This window comes from Bos javanicus, chromosome 2 (assembly GCF_032452875.1).
Source record: "Bos javanicus breed banteng chromosome 2, ARS-OSU_banteng_1.0, whole genome shotgun sequence".
Classification (NCBI taxonomy): domain Eukaryota; kingdom Metazoa; phylum Chordata; class Mammalia; order Artiodactyla; family Bovidae; genus Bos; species Bos javanicus.
In genome coordinates, this window is record NC_083869.1 from 121,424,944 (window position 1) to 121,447,546 (window position 22,603).

The 22,603-nt window shown below is 49.1% G+C and overlaps 1 protein-coding gene and 1 non-coding gene across 3 annotated transcripts; both read right to left on the reverse strand.

Annotated features, from left to right (window-relative positions):
- Positions 1 to 771: 771 nt before the first annotated feature.
- Positions 772 to 21,873, reverse strand: LCK (LCK proto-oncogene, Src family tyrosine kinase). 2 transcript variants are annotated; one of them, XM_061389317.1, is made up of 13 exons: positions 21,756 to 21,873; positions 9,078 to 9,187; positions 8,685 to 8,766; positions 8,443 to 8,533; positions 8,127 to 8,225; positions 7,869 to 7,972; positions 7,537 to 7,686; positions 7,074 to 7,226; positions 6,742 to 6,921; positions 4,338 to 4,414; positions 4,093 to 4,246; positions 3,879 to 4,010; positions 772 to 1,428 (listed from the first exon to the last, which is right to left on the reverse strand). In XM_061389317.1, exons 2-13 carry the CDS (start codon positions 9,180 to 9,182, stop codon positions 1,226 to 1,228), a joined length of 1,530 nt encoding a protein of 509 aa, XP_061245301.1. In that variant the 5' UTR covers positions 9,183 to 9,187; positions 21,756 to 21,873; the 3' UTR covers positions 772 to 1,225. The 2 variants fall into 2 exon arrangements, with proteins under 2 accessions (XP_061245301.1, XP_061245309.1); XM_061389325.1 differs by lacking the exon at positions 21,756 to 21,873 and having other exon boundaries at positions 9,071 to 9,159.
- On the reverse strand, positions 18,588 to 18,660 carry TRNAG-CCC (transfer RNA glycine (anticodon CCC)). The gene has a single exon. It is a non-coding gene; the product is annotated as a tRNA-Gly (tRNA).
- Positions 21,874 to 22,603: the final 730 nt, after the last annotated feature.

Here is a 22,603-nt window from a genome sequence, read left to right on the forward strand (position 1 = left end):
GTGCTGGAGTGGGGTGCCATTGCCTTCTCCAGATCTATAATCTAGTAAACTATAAATCTATAACCTAGTAAATTTTACCAATGATTTGATAGACATGAAGGGAGAAGTATGCTGCTGCTGCTGTTGCTGCTAAGTCACTTCAGTCGTGTCCAACTCTGTGTGACCCCATAGACTGCAGCCCACCAGGCTCCCCCATCCCTGGGATCCTCCAGGCAAGAACACTGGAGTGGGTTGCCATTTCCTTCTCCAATACACGAAAGTGAAAATGAAGCCACTCAGTCGTGTCCGACTCTTTGTGACCTCATGGACTGCAGCCCACCAGGTTCCTCCATCCATGGGATTTTCCAGGCCTAGTGCACAGTCAATGTTCAATAAATATTTGTTAAGTGAGTGGATTAACTCAGTGTTTAAAAACACCTTAAAGGTGAATCAGAACATATACCTCTTGAATTAGTAGCTGTAAAAAGGAAAAGGCAGTCACTCTTATGCAATGGGAAAGGAAGGGTCTTGGGACACATCTACTCTCTAGGAGGTTCTGGCTAGGGTGCCCATAATTCTTTGGGGTGGAGGTTTGAAGGGGTTCAAAGAACACATACCGCAAAGTATAAGGACCTCCTCTTGGCACCCAACATCAGCAGGGCTGGAAAAAGTTCAGACATCCCTTCATCCCTCCCACCTTTCACCCCAATTCAGGGTGCCTCAGTTTCCATCTTCTGAATGTTCACCTCCCCCCGCAAGGAAGAGGAGACTGGAGTGGGGAGCAGAAAGATGTACAATCTTCGCCAACAGGTATTTATTGAGCTCCTTATGTGTGCCAACACCAAAGAGGAGCACACAGAGGTATTTTAGATAAGGTCCCAGCTCTCAAAGAGCATCTTGATGACCAGGGGAAAGGAAAAGGGGACAGGGAGAAGCAGGTGTTAATCATAGGCCTCTCTCCTCTCTTTGGTGGTCTTGGAAGTCAGGGGGGCGCCCAGAAAGGACAACTTGGACAAGTGTCCAAGACGTATATGCACAGGCCACACATGTACAAGACACATGTGCAGAGCCCACCCAACTACAGATCCCGTGTACAAGACACGAGAAGTGTACGTGTCGCACGTGGGCGGGCTTCACATGCTGAGTCCGAATGTGCACAGGCCACATGGGTATGACCCAGGAACTGCACCCCCCAGCCAGGTTGGCTAGGTGGTGGGGGGCTGCAAGCCCCCGTCACCTAGGCCCCTCAGGGCTGGGGCTGGTACTGGCCCTCCGTGGCTGTGAAGAAGTCCTCCAACACGCTGCGCAGGTAGTCAAAGGTGGGCCGTTCTTCCGGGCGCTCCTTCCAGCACAGCATCATAAGCTGGTACAACTCCTCCGGGCAGTTGTCAGGTCGTACCATGCGGTAGCCTCGCTCCAGGTTCTGAATCACCTCAGGATTGGTCATCCCTAGAGGTTGATGGGAGAACTGACATCAAGGCTCCAGGTTTCGGAAGCCCAGAGACAGGGGTGATGGTCAAGAAGATATTTGACAACAGGTATGGTGTGAGCACCAATCCAAAGGGATCTTGGTCTTCATCGATGGTAAGGATGGTAAGGCTATATTGGCAGTACCTGGGAAAGGTCAGTCATGCCACTTAGAGTGTCTGCTATGGCTTAAACATGTAGAAACACAGACGTGTTTGGCTGTGAGTCCTTGAGTGATCCACTGAACTTCTTTGAGCCTCAGTTTCCTTATTTGGAAAATGGGATAATAGGAGCTCCTACCTCCTAGAGATGTTGTGAGGATTGAATGAGAAAGTGTGTACACGGCCCTGAGGATGGTGCCTGGAGGAGGAGATGGGGCATAAAGAGCGCCTGTGATGATTATTATTTGGTGGGGAAGGATGAAGCCATCAGGGCCTAGCGCAGGATGGGGGCCCACAGCCAGGACAATGGGGAAGTTTCTCCAGCTTTGGGAACAGGCACATGAGATGCTGCATCAGGAAGCCAGGTGGATCCTGGGCCTCAGCCAGGCAGACCCTGCATCGGGCACAGAAGATTCACTAGGCCCCTCTGTGATCCAGATGAAGTCATCTTTGGACCAGTTCCCTCCCTTTGTACTGATCCTGGCCCCACCAGCGAGGCCCATTACATGTGGACCCCAAGAGATGGTGCTCTGGAGAACCGAATGGTCACAGCAGAAATAGGCTCCCTGTTTCTAAATTACCTGTGTGGCCTCTGGTTTCTCCTTCCTTCTCCTGAGAAGAGAAGCCTAACTCCTAGACATCCTAGCAAAACAGTAGTTTTACTCCTACAAAGCTTCAAACTGGAACCTAGTCAATAGAGACCTCTCTTCCTCAGGCCTTGCCCCTGGGAGCCTCTAGCTATGTGGCCCTCACATTTAAAAATCAGGGCACGGAAAGATATAGGCTAGGAAACAACACTGATGGATAGAGTCAAGGGTACAAACCAATTGGCTACACCCAGCCTAAATATAGCCCACAGACAGACCCACTTTGACTTGGCCCCGTATTGTGTTTTTAAACAATCTGAATCATCACCAATATTTGGAAATGAGCAAATTTTCCTAAAACTCCAAGCTTTGGCTTCTCTTGAAAATACACAGCTCTGCTTTTTGGGCCCCTGTGTCTTAATAGCAACCATCTGCTGGCGCAGACGAGTTTACCCAGGTCCCCATTACTCTCCATAGTCTCCCTGACCCTGAAACTATGCGTCAGTTGCCATTTATCATCGTGCTTTCATTGCCTTTATTCTTCTAGTAGAAAAATTCTCTAAGGGAGCAGTGTGAGCTCTTGGCAGGATGACAAGAGTATGTTTCTAGCCCCAGCGCTGCCCTTGAACTCTTTGATGGGGCAAGTCCAGACCAGGAAAGGCCTGCATACTCACACCTAATTCTAAGGTGTTTTTACCTTCCCAGGAGCAAAGTTCTGTGCACACTGCTCAGGATGTGGGAAGCTTCTGCCAAGTCTGGCCATCGGGCTGCACGAGCTCCCAACCCTGTCTTTGTGTTCTGTTTCCTTTCCCCAGCATTTCCTAGCAAGTTCCTTCCAAAAAAATTCCATTCCTGCCCTGGCTGAATTCAGAGGTAAAGAACTTTGTCGAGGAGATAGAGGGAGGAGTGGGAGAGAGTGGGAATTGGTTGCTTACACATCTCTCTCACTCTACATGGAAGGCTTTAGAGGGAAAGGAAGTCAGTGTTTCGTGAGCATCTACTATGAGTCAAGCTCTTTCAAAAATAATCTTGTTTCTCATATCATGAAACTGAGGCTCAGAAAGGTAAAGTCATCTGCCCAAAGTCACCTGCCCAAAGTGATTAATAATAAAACCTAACACCCTTGAGTGTTTTGTATGGGTCAAATACTGTTCTAACCTCACGTTTTACAACTGGGGAAAGAAGCAATAATCTGATCAAAGTCAAACAGAAAGCATCAGTGGCAGATCTTGTAATAAAAAGCAGGCCTTTGGGAACTTCCGCAGCGGTCTAGCGGTTAAGACTTTGCCTTCCAATGCAGCAGCTGCAGGTTTGATCCCTAGTTGGGGAACTAAGATCCCACATGCTGCAAGGTGTGGCCAAAAAATAAATAAAACTTGGAAAAAAATGAAAAAAGAAAGAAGGCTTCTTGCCTCTCAGGCCAGATCCTCTTCTACCTACTAGGCTGCCTGTGTTAGAGTTAAAGAAAAGAGCTGGGATTATTGAAGGAAGAAAGATTCAGGGACAGAAATGGAAGCCAGACCTAGGAGATGTGGCACCTGATCGGGGATGCACGAGTGCCATCCCTAGGAGAATAGAGGGGAAGCAGCTGGAAAGGTTCATATTCTGAGCCTGGGAGGAAGTAGAAAGACATGAATTTGCTGCCCTTCCCCATCACCCTTTCAGCTCCTGCCTGGACCCCGACCTGGGTAAGGGATGCGACCATGAGTGACAATCTCCGTCAGCAGGATCCCAAAAGACCACACGTCCGACTTGATGGTGAATGTCCCATAGTTAATGGCTTCTGGTGCTGTCCACTTAATGGGAAACTTGGCACCTGGAGGGAGGGCAGTGAGGTCACCAGGGTCTGCCAGGCCAGACCCCGGAGACCCCTAACTTCCCTCATATCCCATACCTACCCTCCCTGGCTGTGTACTCGTTGTCCTCAATGAGGCGTGCTAGACCAAAGTCTGCGATCTTGCAGCTCAGGCTATGGGACACCAGGATGTTGGCAGCCCTCAAGTCACGGTGGATATAATTCTGCTCTTCAATGAATGCCATGCCCTCTGCAATCTGCAGACAAGATATAGGTCAGCAGTCCTGGGCCAGATATCTGGATCCCATTGCCCTGTGCCCATGCTCAGCCCCTCCCTAGTCTCCTTACTTGGGCTGCCATGTCCAAGAGTTTGTTGATAGTCAGCTTGATGCCTTCGGAGGTCTTGAGAAAATCCACCAGGCTTCCTGTGGACATAAGCAAGAGTTGCTGACCCAAATTGCCCCAGGGGAAAGCTCCCAGACCCTTCTCCCCTAAGTAGGGGTCTAGAAGCCATGTCTGATGTGTGGAAAGGAAGAGTAAGAGCTGAAAATGGAGGAGTATCTGTTCAGAGTAAGGGTGCCTGAGATGTGTGATGCCCTTTTCCTGGGGACTAAGATGCCACTTGGAGGGGTCTGCAAGCTTCTTGCCACGAGTGGGGTGGAACCTGAACTCCTCAGCCAGGCATCCAAGCCCTGAATAGTCCACATCTGCAGTTTCTTCTCTTCCCTCCACTCCTGCCTCTTTTACTCCATCTACCCTAGATAATTGTGAGATTTTTCTCATAGACCATGGGTTCCCACTCCAAAGTCTCTTTGTCCCATTTCTTCTGCTACAGTTTCTTTTTGGTCATGGCTTAGCTAGACTCCTCCTTTAAAAACCCTCTCTAGATTGTACCAGGAATAATAAATTGTATCATCATCATCATCTACCTGCTAAGACTTTTCTATGGCATAAACTCATTTTCCTAGGGTGCATAATTAAAGCAAGGTTTCTCTGATAGCAAGATTCTTATTTTGTCCATCAATATTCCCAGCCTTCAGTGGATGCATGCTCAGTCACTAAGCTGTATTGGCTCTTTGGGACCCCATGGACTGTAGCCCACCAGGCTCCTCTTGTCTGTGGGATTTTCCAGGCAAGAATACTGGAGTGGGTTGCCATTTTCTCCTCCAGGGGATCTTCCTGACCCAGAGACCAAATTGCATCTTCTGCATTGGCAGGCGGATTCTTAACCACTGAGGCATGTGGGAAGCTCCTCCCAGCCCACAGAAAACAGCAATAAATGTATGCTGAATATATTAAAATAGGAGTATGAAAATAGGTATCATGAGGGAGTGAGGGACCATCTTTCTGGTAGCAGAGGGTAACTAGAAGAAGACCAGGGATTAGAGTGGCCGGAACAGAGCTAGTAACCACTGGCCCTTCTCAAGAGATTAAAACCCTGTGTGAAGATGACAACAACCTGAATGTCCCCATTTGAGTGCTGAATTAGTCACAGACAAAACCTCACCCAAAGGCAGCAAATATGTGGACAGACACTGTCATTCCTCCATTGTGTCCATGGCAGATATTGCTAATCAATCCCAGTGCTCACTTCCAATGAACCTCAGAATCCTCAACACAGAGCTCCAAGCAACTACCAGTTGAAGGTGGCCTGCTACTTGCCATTTTCAGAATCCATTAACCAATCAGCTTTTTTCCCTTCCTGAAAGAAGGACAGATTTTATACTCCCAAAGAATCAGAGCCAGATAACAACAAACTTACTGAGCCATTACTATACAGCAGACATTGTTCTAACTGCTCTATATGCATTAGCATTCATCCTCACAAAGATCCTATAAGAAAGTTACTATTCGATGGACGTGAGTCTGGGTGAACTCCGGGAGTTGGTGATGGACAGGGAGGCCTGGCGTGCTGTGATTCATGGGGTCGCAAAGAGTCGGACATGACTGAGAGACTGAACTGAACTGATTGCATTATTATCACCATTTTTACAGACGAGGAAACCATGGCAGAGAGAAGTGGTGATAACCCCAAGGCCACACAGTCCTCAAGCCAGGATTCCAATTCAAGCAGTCAGAGTCCTTAATGACTACTACTTTCTGGATAAGCCTGTTTAGATTTCTGCTGGTATTCTTGAGGGAACTGAGCACCAGAGGCAGGACAGAGACTTGGCCCAAAGCTGGGCCTAGAAATTCCTATTTATTTAAACTCCCCTTCTTTGGGCTCTCAATCTGTCCAACAGTGGGCGAAGGGATGGGGAGAGGCTCATCAAGAACTGAAAAAGAGGGCCTTGGAACAGATCAGACCTCCCAAGGCTGGGAGCAGAAGATATAGAAAAGGAGCTAGGGACCTACTCATCTCCTGAGATCAAGCATCCTTAGATCAAGATAAGGCTTTGAAGAAGGCAAACAGTACTGCAGGTGAGGGAAAATGGGCGTTGAGTCCTCTTCCACAACCTGAGAGGGAGGCCTCGCATGCTGCAGTCCACGGGGTTGCAAAGAGTGGGCCACGACTGAGAGGCTGAACAACCAGAGCCTGCCACCTCAAGCTGGGCTCCCAGATACGGTTCAAACAGCACACTCTCTTCTCCACACACCCTCTGGTCGCCCCTGAAGGTGAGTCTTTGAGGGCTCAGCAAAATTCCTCTAGGAAAACCTCAGTGCACAGCCACGCATAGCTCCTCCCCACTCCGAGAAGGGGCAGAGGACACGGCAGCGCCCCCCAGCGGCCGCGCACGGCGGCGGCGCCCACCGTTCTCCATATATTCCGTGATGATGTAGATGGGCTCCTGGGTGACCACCGCGTAGAGCCGGACCAGCCTCTGGTGTTGCAGCTGCTTCATGAGGTTGGCCTCGGCCAGGAAGGCATCGGGGGACATGCTGCCCTGCTTCAGGCTCTTGACTGCCACCTTCGTGTGCCCGTTGTAGTACCCTAGGGCAGGGAAGGATTGGGAGGGTCACTCACAGCCCATGTACCCAGAGCTAGGCAGCTGCCCTGAAACAGGGTACTGTCGTAGAACTCTTAGGACCTCGGTAGACGCCTCCCCTCCCCACCTGCCCGCAGTCCTGGAGGGCCTCACTCACCCATCCACACCTCTCCGAACTGGCCAGCCCCCAGCCGCTCCACCAGCTTCAGAGTCTCCCTGGGAACCTCCCACTCATCCTCCCACCACGGCTTCTGGGGCTTCTGGGTCTGGCAGGGGCGGCTCAATCGTGTGCACAGCCCGTCCGAAGTATCTATGAGGTCAAGGGAGGGGCGAAGGGCTGTCAATAAGGCGGAACGGAACTGGGGGTTGGGGGGGGGGGGGCGGGTGCTCACTCAGTCCCCACCTGGGGAAATGGTCAGGCAGGGGAGGTATGGGGCTGTCACCTGATCTCTGAGGCTACAAGGTACCGCCCCTCACCCACTTGGGTGGGGGTGGGGGGAAATGAAGGAGCATGCTGAGAGATGGGCCGGGGACGGGTGGAGGGGGACCCCCGAGAGGAAGTGGGGGAGACAGGCTGATAGGGTAGGGCCCAGGTGAAGACTCCTGCGGTGTGTGCTCACTCATGTAATGGCGGACCAGCTCGTGCAAGCCGGGAAAAGTGACGCGGGGCGAGATGTAGAAGCCGCCTTTGTCCAGGTTACGGATCTTGTAATGTTTCACCACTTCTCCCTGGGTCTGGTCGAAGTCCCGGACCGACAGTGAAAACGATCCTGAACGAAAGAAGGGATGAAGGAACGCAAAAGACGGGGAGGGGTGGCCTTCAGCGAGTCGCCCCTCCGCCAACGCGGTTCCCACGGCCCCCATTCCCGCGGGCTCCTTGCACCCCGGACCTCCGCTAGCGGCCCCAGCCCACGGCCCCCTCCCGACGCCCCGCAGCAGCATCTCCGCTCACCCGCCGTGCTCTCGCTCTCCCGGATCAGGAAGGAGCCGTGCGTGTTCCCCGGCGCCAGGAGCTGCCTCTCCGCGTCCTTGCGGCTCAGAGTCTTGAAGAACCAGCTGCTCAAGGCAGAAGCGAAGGCTTCTTGGATCCGCTGGTCCGGTCTTCCCCCATTACCCTCAAGCATTCACCGCCACCACCCCTAGCACCTCTCCTCTGCTCCGAGGTCCCTGGATCTGCGTCCCACCATTCCCACGACGCGTCCCCACTCACGGTTCGGGCTCCAGGCTGTTCGCTTTGGCCACAAAGTTGAAGGGGATGAAACCTTCCTGGCCCGTGGTCAGGGACTGCGCCTTCCACCACTCGCCGTTCCTGCGCGACGGCGGCAGTTAGCATGGTCTGCATAGCCTCGGACTCGGATGGAAACCCTCCGTCGGAGCCCCCAGTTAGGCCATGCCACCCCACCCTCCAGCTCAGCACTCCGAAGCCTCCCATTTTTGTCTGCAAAGCTCTCACTGCAAGCCGGGACCGCAGGGGTTTGCGGTACTGGAGATACCCTAGGATGGGCAGGGCGAAGGGGGGCACTCACTGCTCCAGGATACGGAGCTGTTCACCCTTCTCGAAGCCCAGGTCTCCGTCGTGAGAAGGCTCATAGCTGTGCAGGGCGATAACCAGGTTGTCTGTAAAGACAGGGGCAGTCAGGGAGAAGACTTCTGGAGCAGACTGGGAGGGTGAGTTCAGGAGTTAGAAGTTGGGGATGGGGGAGGAGATGGAGGCTGACAGCCAAGGATCCACAGGCCTTGTCTTTCAGGCCCTGCTGGTTGAGGTCACCTTGCAGTGGAGAAGCTGGGGGGTTGGATCCCTCGTAGGTGACCAGTGGATCACGCACTTCAGAGCCATTCCGCATGGGCAGCTGTGGGTGTGGGATGAGAGAAGTCAGAGAGCTGGAGACTGGGTGAGACCCTGGCTTGCCTCCCCACTCTCCTGCTCTCCTTCACTTCAGCTTGGCTGGATCTTCTCATTGAATTTGCCCACCACTTGCTGTGGGACCTTAGAAGAGTCCCTTTCCCTGTCTGGGGTTCTTTTCCTTTCTGTGTGGCAGGGGGGCTCGCTGTCATCTCCAGGACCTGTGAGATGGCATCATCATCCCTATGATCTGTTCCTTTCTCCCCACGCCTGCATCCCACCCAACTCCCTCACCAAGCCCCTTGTCTTGCCTCTTACCGTGGTCTTGCCATCCAGTGGGACTATGGGGTAGTGGCAGTTTTCACATACATCGATGTTTTCCATCCAGTCATCTTCTGGGTTTGAGCTGCAGCTACAGCCCATGGTCCCTGGGGGAATGGAGAGGGGGCTGAAAGGGCTCCCCCAACATCAGACATGCTAGGGCCTAGCCCTGGGAACTTCCAGAAGTGCCTGAGATTGTCAGCCCCCCAGCCGCCATTCTCCAGCCGCAGAAAAGCTGAAATGGGGTCCTAGCTCCCAATAAAGTCACACGTGGCCCCCGCTTAGACCTAGGCCCCGCCCTCCCACCTGGGCCGGGTAAACCGCCACAGGCACCTTTGTTAGTCTGGTTGCCCACTTCCTGCCTCTCCCCTCTCCCACTCTCTCAGCCCATCCCCCAAGTTGGGGGACTACCTACTAGAGATCACATACACTTCCCCCAGCCCTAGGGGAGACCTGAGTTTTGATCCTCCCCTACAGTGGGGTGCGTGTACCTCACCGCCTAATTACAAGTCCCCCCTGCTGCCAATGACACTGAATGAGGGACCCTCTCTGCAGAATGTCAGCCATCAGACCTCTGCTCCCCCAAATCCCCCACAAAGTCTGCTTCAGAGGCTTCTTTCTGCTTCTCCCTAGCAGAAAACCCCTCAATGGCCCTATGGGCCATACATTTTTTTGGTATTTGTTTGCTTGCTTTAGCAGTGGAAACTTTTTGTCAGATGAAATCGAGCGGAACCCCGTATATAAAGCAGGTAAAAGTGGAGCTGTTCTGCCTGAAGCAGAATGGGGATCTCACCCTGAAGTCCCCAGGAGTCCCTACAGAACCTCCTCGCCCAGGGCTGGTCCTCTGGACCCCTGGAAATACCAGTCCTCAGATAAATTAATTTATGCATTCAAGAACCTTTAATATCAAGATCAAATCCATCTCCTCAGTCTATTCTGCAATACACACACACGTGTACACACACACACAGAATCTGTCTTCGGAGCTCCTCTTCCCCAAAAAACTCACACTCTTCTTACAACATGTCTTGCATGTGTGGTTCACCTGCCGTGAAATACTCTTGCCCATCTATTGAACTCTAGCTCAATCTTCAAGGTTCATCTCAGATATCACCTTCTCTGTGAAACCTCCCCGATGCCCAGTGCTCTTTGCTCCTACAACACTCCACTCTCACCAGCCACAATCATCAACTTCCACCGAGTGCCAGGATGACACTAATTTATGTGTCAGTCCCCCTGCCTTTGCTACCCGCTTGGTGAGATCAGGGATTCAGCAAGAGCAGAGGTTGTGTTTTATTTGCCTGAATGTCCCACCACCCAGGACAATTCTTGTTAATAAATGTTGACTGATATGTGGTGGGTTAATGCACAGATTCTCCCATTTGCAAAGGTCTTAGAAACCACCAAGTCTAACCTCAGATTTTAGATGAGCAAACAGAGGACCAGAAAGTTCTGCTCAAACTCACAACTGTTACGGGCAGAACAAAGCTAGAGCTGCTAATCCATGCTAAGGTCAACTAGAAATGGGGAGCAGTGGTGGTTTTTTAGTTTGTAAGACTTAAGGACCTATTCAATTATAACTCAATTAAAGAAAAAAAAGAAAAAAAAAAGATTCAAGGATAGTCCCTGGAGTTATGTTCAAATTCTGGGAATAATACTCATTATGTCACTTTGCTGAAATCATTCTCCTCTAGTTCCACTCTGCCTTTCTGTCAACCAGGAATTGTCATCCCTTCCTCAGAAGCTTAGATAAATGTTGGCTTGGTTTAGAGCTTAGAAAGATTTCCAGGAGTGCTCATTCTGCCCTACCAACCCCTGCTTTGGAAAGTGGAAGAATATGACTGATAAATAATCCTCTTGGCTTTAAGCTCACATTTCTTTTTTTTATATATATAATTTTTATTTTATATTGGAGTATAGTTGATAAGCTCATGCCTGTTAAACTGAGATACTTATAACCTTTCATGGGTACCGGAAGTCACGGGTGTGTACCTCTCAAAGCATGAGTGTTAAACACATAGTTAAGCCTTATTCACGTAGTTAAATAAACAGATCTATTACAAATAGAGGAAAATACAAAATGTACATGAAATTTTAAGCCAAATCAAGAGACTTTCAAGGAAAGGTGTTCGCGCATATACTCTTCCCCTCCTACTTTAGGAGTCCTGGGGAAACATTTGAGAAATCTTGCTCAGCTCTGTGGCTGCAAATGGCTTTTTTATTTTTTCGATTGCTACTTTTATTATGGCTTAGAACTGATTAACGGCAAAAGCCTCCAGAAAAGAACTGTTTACATTCTGGAACCAGCCTTAGATGAGCTGACTGTCTAGGGTCTGAGGTCCTGAGCAACCTGTTTTTTGTGATAGTCAAACAGCCCTTGGAAAACCACCAGCTGGCTATATTATACAGAGAACACCAACATCAGATAAGGTGTCAACTTAGATCAGTAAGTCCCTTCTAGGCCTGACATTCTCAGGGGCTTTGGAAAGGGTAAGAGCAAGATGAGAAAAGCCTGGGGTTGAGAAAATGGGATGAACTGGGGTGCAGCAGTGAGGAGAGGCTGGTAGACCTGCAGAAGAAATCCATGCTGAATCTAGGGCTGGATACTGCACGTGGTCCAGGCTGGGGTCACATGCGGGGAGAAGAGGAGCCACCTGGCCTTGGGCGAGGGTCCAGGAAAACATGCAGGCAGGACCTATACCCTGGGTAAATCTGGACCTGCCAGAGAGGACATGATGATGTCCCTGAAGACTGGGACCAGGTGAAAAAGAATGAAATATTGCCATTTACAGCAACGCGGATGGACCTACGATTATCACACTGAGTGATGCAAGCCAGGAACAGAAAGACAAATATGACATGATATCACTTATATACAGAATCTAAAAGCTAATGCAAATAAACTTATTATCACACTGAGTGATGCAAGCCAGGAACAGAAAGACAAATATGACATGATATCACTTATATACAGAATCTAAAAACTCATGCAAATAAACTTATTATCACACTGAGTGATGCAAGCCAGGAACAGAAAGACAAATATGACATGATATCACTTATATACAGAATCTAAAAACTCATGCAAATAAACTTATTATCACACTGAGTGATGCAAGCCAGGAACAGAAAGACAAATATGACATGATATCACTTATATACAGAATCTAAAAACTCATGCAAATAAACTTATTATCACACTGAGTGATGCAAGCCAGGAACAGAAAGACAAATATGACATGATATCACTTATATACAGAATCTAAAAACTCATGCAAATAAACTTATTACAAAACAGAAACAGACTCAGACTTAGAAAAATGATCTTGTGGCTACCGAAAGGGGAAAGGGGTGGGGGAGGGGAGGGATAAATGAAGAATTTGAGATGAACAGATACACACCACTCCATATAAAAGAAATAATTTACTGTATAGCAGAGGGAACTATATTTAGTATCTTGTATAACCTATAATGGAAAAGAATCAGAAAAATATATATATGCATAGCTGAATCACTTTGCTGTATACCTAAAACTAACACCATATTGTAAGTAAACTATATGTCGATTAAATAAAAGACTGGGGCCAGGAGTGAGAAAAAGTCAAGCTGTGTAAAATTAAGGAAAATGGTACTTGGTAACTGTTGGGTATCTGACCCTTAGCGTTTCTTGTGTGACTTGTTTAGTGCCCACGGAGCCCTCCGGCTTCAGGTTTTAGGCCCTGCCCTATACAGAAGTGTGAGTTTTGGAGGATAACATCTGGCAGCAATCAGAAGACCCCAAGACCTGGCAGTGTCAGACATAATTCTGGTGAGTGGCTCCCAGCCACTGGGAGCCACATGCGCCTGTGAGGCCCCAGAATAACACTGTAGGCTTGCAAGTGATCTGTTTCTCAGTTTGACAAATTGCATTATTGTTTCTTCAATGCATACTTGGTGGCTTAGCCACTTGGTTCCCAGGTGGCTTAGTGGTTAAGAATCTACCTGCCAATGCAGATGCAGGAGACATGGGTTTGATCCCTGGGTTGGAAAGATTGCCTGAAGGAGGAAATGGCAACCCACTCCAGTATTCTTGTCGGGAAAATTCCTATGGACAGAGGAGCATGGCAGGCTACAGTCTGTGGAGTCGTACAGTCGGACACAGGTCGGACTTGACTGAGTGACTGAACACACACACATACAAGGCATACTTAGTTAAGTCTCTGCTTAAAATGTGAACTAGAAACAACAAAATTAGTACCTAAATGAGGTAGTTTAGTCAGCAAAACCCTCAAAATCATGAGAGCCATGGGGGAGCGGGGGAAAGTACGACAGGGGAAGGGCAAGTAAGTCCTTAGAGGGAAGAGTTTAGAAGCAAGAGTGTAGGGACTTCCCTGGTGGTTCAGTGGTTAAGACTCCCTGCTACCAATGCAGGGATCCTGAGTTCCATCCCTGGTCAGGGAACTAGATCCTACATGATACAGCTAAGAGTTCACATGCTGCAACTAAAATCCCAAGAGCTGCAACTAAGATCCAGTGCAGCCAAAATAAATGAATAAATAAAAGAAGCAGCACCTGTGTAATTCACCAGGCTCATTTTAAAGACGGAGATGGTGTCAGACCAGAGGAGCTAAGTGGTTTTTCCCAATAGCACAGGAGGGCTCTTGGCAGAGGCAGAATTCCAATCAGGCCCCTACCTCCTCTATCCAGGTACTCTGCTCTGTTCTTCACTTCCTAGAAAACCTAAAGAGTGTAGGGAATCCTGAGAGGTGATGGAGACAATGGAGCAGGGAAGGAGGTCTGACAGAATGAAGTCTACTCTCCATCAGAAATGTGACATTGCACTGTTAACAGGCCTTTCTCTCTGAGACAATTCTCCATCTATCTCGAATGCATGTTTTTGGTTTATTTATTTTCAGATTTTTGGCTGTGCTGGGTCTTCGTTGCTTTTTGCTCAGGTTTTCTCTAAGTTGCGGTGAGCAGGGGCTATTCTTCCCTTCGATGTGTGGTCTTCTCGTTGCAGTGGCTTCTCTTGTTGCAGAGCACAGGTTCTAGGCGAGTGCGCTGGGTGGTTGTGGCACACGGGCTCAGTCACACCTCAACATGTGGGATCCTCTGGGACCAGGGATTGAACCCATGTCCCTTGCACTGGCAGGCAAATTCTTATCCACTGCTCCACCAGCCAAGTCCCCAAAAACGCATGTTTTTGAGTATGCATTTCTCTGGCTGGTGAATACAAGTTTGTGCCTACCGAGGCACATTAATCATTGAGCATCATGTTATGTGTACATACCCATGGGTGTGTAGCAGTCCATGTATGCAGATGGCTGTACAATGAAATGGGGGCATGTATGGTTTGTACGGGTCCCTAAGTAATTGTGAGGTTATATATGCATATATTTCTTTGTACAAAATGTGGGTCCCATTCTAGTCTGATCAAACCAGGTTAATAAATGAAGTTAGCAAAGAGAAAATAAAAATTAAAGCTTAATATAAATTTCTCATTGAAAGTAAGAGAGGAGAGGAATGAAGAAAGAAAGAAAAAGAAAGAGGAAGCAGATCCAGAGAATCGCCAGGACTCTCAGAATCAGTAACAAAAGGCAGATGCTGGAGTGAATGAAACAGGACATTCTTTTCTCCCAACTCAAGAATTCAAGGTCAATGTGTGTGTGTGTGTTAGTTGCTTAGTCATGTCCGACTCTTTGCAACCCCATAGACTATAGCCCACCAGGCCCCTCTGTCCATGGGATTCTCCAGGCAAGAACACTGGAGTGGCTTGCCATTTCCTTCTCCAAAAGGAACTATAGAAGGAAAGAAAGTAAAGTCATTCATTCGTGTCCGACTCTTTGTGACCCCATGGACTGTAGCCTACCAGGCTCCCCCATCCATGGAATTTTCCAAGCAAGAGTACTGGAGTGGGGTGCCATAGGAGGAACTTTGTAGATTCTAGACCTTCTCTGACTGGTGTCTATAATGTTCTCGGTCAATCTCAAGGTCTGTCCACGGTCCACAGAGGGCTTTGTGCCAGTTATAAAGGGCCACCCCTCCCTGGGGTTTCAAACTTGGAGAGTGGAGCGAGGGCTAGATTTCAGGTCCCATCTGTCTTGTCGCTTCACAGAGCCCAACACACACAGCGCCCTGCTCATCGCAGTTTGTTTAGTCACTGTGGTGTCTGACTATTTGTGGCCCCATGGACTATTGGCTGCCAGGCTCCTCCACCCGTGTAATCTCCCTGCTCATACTCCGTGTAGAATTGGTCAAAAATCCTGGATTTCATGAAGTTCCTGGACCAAATTTTCTGATCCCAGAGTTGTTTAGGAATCATGCCACAGTGAGCTCTGTTTTGCACTTCCCTGGTGGTCCAGTGAAGCAGTCAATGCAGAGGGCTTGGGTTTGATCCCTGGTCAGGGAAGTAGATCGCACTCGCTGCAACTAAAGATCGCTCGTGTGGCAACTAAGACCCAACTCAGCCAAATTAATTCATTACTTCATTAATTCATTTTAAAAACTAAGAAAACCTGAATACAGTGTGACTAAACTAAATAACTATTATTTAGTTAATAATAAAGCATTGGTATTAAAACAACAACAACAAAACCATAACAAGCTCTGATTCTTGCCAGCTCGTTCACTTTTACCAACTCCATAGATATCATCTCACTTGACTGGGCCTAGAATGTGTTTTGTCCCCTTAAAAAAATATACAAGACTTTCCCTCCCCTGAACTGTAAACCTATTCATTTATTGAACATTCTGTCCAAAATGTGTGCCAGCTTCTTGCCCAGGCAATGTGTGTGTCAAGAGCAGGCAAGCTATTTCACTGACCCAGGCTACTGCCATACTATGGGCCACATTGTGGCAAAATCTGTTAGGAATAATTTAAAGCATTTTCTTGGCCTTTTTCTTTGGTCAAGATTTGATTATTGGCGAAGATACATATGTTCAGTGAAGAGCCTGGGCTGTGGATGCCCGTGCAGAACCCTTAGCACGGTACTTGAGAATCAGGGTTGACAGGCATGGCAAGTAATTTCTAGTGGGTAAAACAGGGATGCATCCTGAATTCCTTCCTTTTTCACATGTTCCTCTTTGATATAATACTGGTTTGGAATAAACCCTGTGAGTTCACAGAGTTCACAAAAACAGAGAACAAAAGGATGAGTCTTTTCTTATATGCAAATAAGATGGATTTAGTCTTACAAACTGAGAGTGGTTTGAACACAGAACTGATTCTCCTAGTTAGTTATTGCCATAAACAAGGGCAATAGAGTGATTATTCTAAAGCTTGTATTTTGGGTAGAGGTCCTCCAGCTAGTAACTTGTATATATTGAGTAATTCCTCTTATTGAGTCCCCTTCCTTATGTACCTCTGTCTGTATTTTGCATCATGTAGGTTTTATCAGGACGAAGTATTACTTAAAATTTGGCAATCCGCACCACTCTATTAAAGTTTCCGGGAGTCTGCTGATCAGAGAGGTTCAGCTCACCATGTCCATGTCATGGTCATCCAAGTTCATTCCCAAGGCCTCCCAGTCGTTCACTGACAGAGGACCTTTGGGCAGGTTACTACACCTGTCTAAACCTCCCTTAGAGAATTCCTGGGTGGTCCACTGGTTGGACTCTGTGCTTCCATTGCAGGGGGCACAGGTTCAATCCCTGGACTCTGGTCAGGGGACTAAGATCCTGCATGCCTCGCAGTGTGGCCAAAAAGAAAAAGAACATAAACCTCCCTCAGTTCGTTTTTCTTCAAAATGGAAATTAAAAATGGACCCGCGTCCACGGCTGTTGTGAACATAATATGTGATCTAGAGATGACCTCATATAATAAAGTACTTAACATGGTACACGGTAAGGACTAAGTAAATGAAAATTGTTATTTGAGGCCAGCATGGGTATTTCATGACCCCAGACTTAAACATATTCATTTTCCTTTTTGATTTTTGGCACTTCCACAGACCATTTTTCACGTTTAATATATTTACCTCAAATGAAAACTTTGCTACCATAAATGGAAAACAAGTACAGAACATGGTAAATCGAGTGTACTTTTTTTAAAAAAAATGGAAAATTAGTATCACCATCTATAAATGGAAATCAGTATATATTAAAATAAACACAGGGTATAATACCTAAATTCACATTTGCACATGTTCATTCATGACCCCCTAAGATCACTCACCCGCATCAGTGACAAGGTATCTGGGGAAATGCCGCACTGTGGAACGGAGCTCTGAGCTTAGGCCTCACTTGGTAGGTGAGAGGAGGCACGACTTTCTTACGTGGTCAGCCTACCGATTACAATTTAATGGGTACATCTTATGTGCCGGGCTCTGATCTAGACTTGAGGACACACAGGTGAATAGTCAGAGGTTCCCGTCCATTTGACTCTGCCCTCTGCGACAGAGGTGGGTGCCCCACTGGTGGGTCACTCTACTTTCACAGGAGGCAGTAAGGCCTATCTTTAGCTCACTGGTCAGTAACTCCTGACAACACTAACAACACCAAACAGCAATACTGTCCAGGAAGCAGCATCTTAAAATCACCACATTGCCCACTAACCAAGTTCACAATATTTAGCTAAAACCACTGTGGTTTTCGGAGAAGGCAATGGCACCCCACTCCAGTACTCTTGCCTGGAAAATCCCATGGACGGAGGAGCCTGGTAGGCTGCAGTCCATGGGGTCGCTAAGAGTCGGACACGACTGAGCGACTTCACTTTCACTGAAAAGGTGAGGTAGATCTCCACATAGACATGTAAACATGTTCCAGAGATAACATGGCAAGAAAGTCACAGAACAGAATATAGAGTATAAGCCTATTTGCATTTATTTTTTAATGTTACATTTATTTACCTGTTTGTTTATTTTTGGCTGCACTGGGTCTCTGTCGCCGTGTGAAGACTTTCCCTAGTTATGGAGAGTGGGGGTTACTGTCCAGTTGCCCAGCGGCGTGTGAAAGCAAACGTGTCTGTGGACACAGAGATAGAACCTGTGTCCCCTGCACTGGCAGGCTGACTCTTAACCACTGGACCACCAGGGAATCCTCCTATTTGCATCCGAGTATGAGTATGGATACCTAGGGGATTCTTTTCAGCCAGATTCTGTGCTAAGCCTTCATTTGCATGACTTCATGTTAGTCACATAGTAATCCTATCAAGTAAGTGCTATTATTATCCCCATTTCACAGATGCAAAAACTGAGGGCTAAATGGGGTAAAGCTATTTGTCTGAGGCCTCATAACAAATAAGTGATAGAAATAAGTAGCTGAACCTCAGGCTATCTGTTTCCAGGGATTAAGTTCTTAACTAATATGCTTTTCAGTGGCCACGTAGGGGAAAATCTAGAAGGGTGTACACCAAACTGTTCACAGTGAGCATAGCCCACGAGTGAGATTGGAGGGAGCTGCATTTCTTATATTTCTGTATATGTCTCTGTACTGTTTAAATTTTTTTTTTAATATTTATTTATTTTATTTAGTGGCACTGGGTCTTAGTAGCAGCATGCAGGATCTTTAGTTCTGGCATGTGGGATCTAGTTCCCTGACCAGGGATCGAACCTGGGCCCCCTGCACTGGGAGCACAGAGTCTTAGCCACTGGACCACCAGGGAAGTCCCTACTGTTAAAATTTTTAGAAGCAGCCATGTGCTAATTTTATAATTGAAAACCAGAAAACAACCAAGTCCCCACCAACGCAAAAACTCTGGTAAGACACACAATCCTTTGAGAAGAATCAACCTTACAGCTGTCCTTCCACTGCTCCCCTTGTCTCTGGAGGTGCAGGCAAGGAACTAGGGATACAAGAAAAACGGTTCTGCAACCACCGAGGTCTGAGAAACACTGGGTTAGACAAAAGCAAACAGCTGCCTTCTCTGGGGAGACTTTCAGAGTTTCCACAAGCTAACACTGATAGAAATTTCACATGGGACACTTCATAGCTGAGGCCGTATTGATTTGGACCCAGAACTGTTTTCTTCCCGGACGCCTCGTGGGACTAGCATTCTTTAGACCAAGCATTGGAAATATAGCTCAGATACCTTCCAACCAACACCTGGATGGAGGGCCCACTTGCCTCCATCCCACCCACAAACTCAGCTCCCCTCAGCATTGCTTTCACTGAATTGAGCTTGGCCTTGAAGCCATCAGCTTGTGGGTGTGTACATGGATTTATAGGATCCCACTGTGGTGTTGGAGAAGACTCTTGAGAGTCCCTTGGACTGCAAGGAGATCCAACCAGTCCATCCTAAAGGAAATTAGTCCTGAATATTCACTGGAGGAACTGATGTTGAAGCTGAAACTCCAATACTTTGGCCACCTGTTGCAAAGAACTGACTCATTGGAAAATACCCTGATGCTGGGAATGATTGAAGGTGGGAAGAGAAGGGGATGACAGAGGATGAGATGGTTGGGTGGCATCACCAACTCAATGGACATGAGTTTGAGTAAGCTCCGAGAGTTAGTGATGGACAGGGAGGCCTGGTGTGTTACAGTCCGTGGGGTTGCTGAGTTGGATACGACTGAGTGACTGAACTGAACTGAACTGAACTGATGTGTGATGTATATGTGGTCCCTGCCTCTGCCTCTGAACATCCATGCACACCTACATTTTCCAGTGATGATATGAATGGTATTTAGGCTAGGGAGGGAAGGATTGTGTGTGTGTGTGTGTGTGTGTATCTATGTGTCTGTAGGAAGGTATTGTGGGACCCTCCTCCAAGACAGACCCTGTGGGCCAGCCTAGAATTCTCACACCCACTAGAACACACAGGAAACAAGCTCATTTGCAAAGCTACACCACAAGTGTAAAGGAATGGGCTGCCCACTGGCCTGCCAAGGTGCTGAGTAGGAGTAATTCCGGGTATGGACAGCTCCCCCCGCCAACACCCCCACCACACATACACCCTTGGGTGCACCATTTGCAGGAGAAATGGTTGCCTAACCTCTGTTAAGCACCTTCGACATGCCAGGTACTACCCACGGAACATCACGGCCATTTTCGCTTTGATTTCCCACCAGCACTCTGTAAGGAGGGATTTATTATTGCCTCTTTACCAATAAAGCAACTGGAATTGGAGAGGTGAAGTTATTTGTTCAAGGAAATGGCAGAACCAGAATTGTGCCTGGGTCAGCCTGACTGTGAAATGCATGTCCTTTGCGCTACACCAGACCCGCTAGCTCTCTTGTGTTTGGTCTTGCCCTGAGGTCTCTGCCCTCCTAGGACCCAACGAACAACCCAGAGACAGTGACCCTGGCTGCATATCCTAGGTACTCTGCAAAATGGGCCTTTGTTCTCATAACCGCCTGACTCTTCCAGGAAGCCTTCCGATCACCCAAGGGAAGCCTCCTCTCGACCTCCTCCGGAGCTTCCGCCCATTCTCTTGCTTCATCACTTGGCCTTTTTCCCTTTGAGAAGCACCTCTGTCCCAGAGCCTCGAGGGTGAGGGACCCTGAATCATCCTTCAGCACAGGCTGGGTGGGGGATGGCCAATGCCAATCCAGGGTCTGGATGAGTCTAGGGAAGACCCAGCTTGTTTTCTAGGCCCCACAAGAGGCTGCAGGCCTTGGAGCTGGGGACAAAAGAAAGACTGCAACATGGCTGAGAGAGTGGAAACTTTCAAGAAAAACTCCAATGGCAGTGGGGGAGGCAGGGGAAACCTGGAAAGTGTGGCTCAGGTGGGGATTTACCCCATAAACTGCAGGGTGAGAGCTAAAATGAGGGGGTGGACAGGGAGCTGATTCTGCCTCCCTGGGCCTCTGCCTTCCCAGGGTCTGAAGCAGGACCCAGCAGGACCCACTGGCCCTAATCAGGCAGTGGCAGGGGTGGGGGAAGTGGGCAGGAGGGAGCAAAGGCAAGAGGAAAGGACATCCTGTGCACACTTGGCAGGGGCAGGAGTGGCAATTTTCCAGATGGAAACCCAGACGGTCCTTGCCCAGGGCCAACAGCACCCCTGTCCAGGATAAAAATAGCCCTTCCTCTTCCCTTCTCCCATCATCCTCTCACCCCCCAACTTCCCGGAGTCCTGTCAGATACTTCCGCCCCAGGCCCCATCCCAGATGATAAATATCCCCCTGCATGCCCATCCATTCCCAAAGGAAGACCCCCTGCCTCTCTCAAGCAGTGTGGGTCAAGGCTAAAGTCACTTCTCACGTGTCTGTCGGGATGCTCTTGGTGACTCCCCTCACTCTCTCAAGAGAGTCTTGTCACTGGGGTCTGCACCCAGTGACAAGCAGAAGGACTCTTGGGACCCTTGACACAAGCCTGTCCATCACCTTGCTCCAAGGGGGAATCACATCCTAGGCCATCACCTCTCCCAGGGCCATCACCCTCTCTGCCTCTGCGTTGCTGACGGACTATGGGGAGGGAGCGCTTTGCCAATCTGGGGCTCAGGAGGCTTATCCATCATGGGATGAGGGGCTGGATGTAGAGATTTCTGAAGGCCTTTTCAGTACCTAAGAGATCCCCAAGGGAAAAGCTCCCAGTGAGGTTGGCGCTGATGGCAGGCAGTGTGGTAGAAGCAGGAGGCAACTACACAGGAAAGAGGCAATCTGGCTGTTCAGCCTGCCTCCCACCTGACCTCCAGGTGTTTCTGACCCCAGCCTGAAAGGCTGCTGCATCCCGGGGGAGCCTGACCCCAGGCCCAGCTGCAGCCTTCTGCTCGCAGGTCCCACACCCAGCCCTTAGGCCCCTGTTCCCGGCACTCCTTACCTGCCCAGCCCAGGAGCCCCCTGGCCCCATTCACATGGTCTTCCTGGCCTAGCCCGGCTGCCCAGACACAGCTTCGGCTCCCCTCACCGTCGTAGCCACCGGCTGTCTCCCCGCGCCCACGTCCCACCCTGACTTCCTGCCTCCTCCTGAGGGCTCCGCAGCCAACCGGGCCCCAGCAGCCCAACCGCAAGCCTCCAGCACCCCCAAGCTTCCTGCTGCCATCGCCCCCTGCCTCTCAGCCCTCGAGGGTCCTTTCACCCCAGTCCAGGCCCCATTCACCTCGAAGGTGGCACCCGGAGGTGGAGGAGGATACTGGATGGAACTTCCTCCGCCCCCCCAGGGAGCACCTGGACCAGAGATTCAAGGGCCGCCTTGAAGCCCCAGTGAGCAAGAGGCAAGTAGACACCCACTCAGCTTTCAGTGAAGGGCAAGCTGCACGGCTGTCAGTCTGAGGGCCAGGTGACCCTTGGAATACAGTCGGAGGGCAAAAGTAACATCACCCCAGATTCAGGGGGGAACAACATCCCTGGAAAATCACTGGAGGGGGGATACGATGCTAGACAGTCAGATAGATACCAGGCGCACACAGCTGCTAGCCACACAGTGGAACCACAGCCATGCCATCTCAGGGCATGGGGCAAGAGCTTTATTATTTGCAGAGGGGAGGCTAACACCCCTCTTACAGACAGTCTGCTGGACAACAGGCTGTTCAAGGAAGCAGACAGGACAACCCGGTGTCTTTAAGGGAGTAGAGTCACAGCCTCTTTTGTGGGCAGAGGGCAGGACAACACCCCCTAATTATGGTTGGAGAGTAGGGCAATCCTTCTAACTCAGGCAGAGACAAGCCC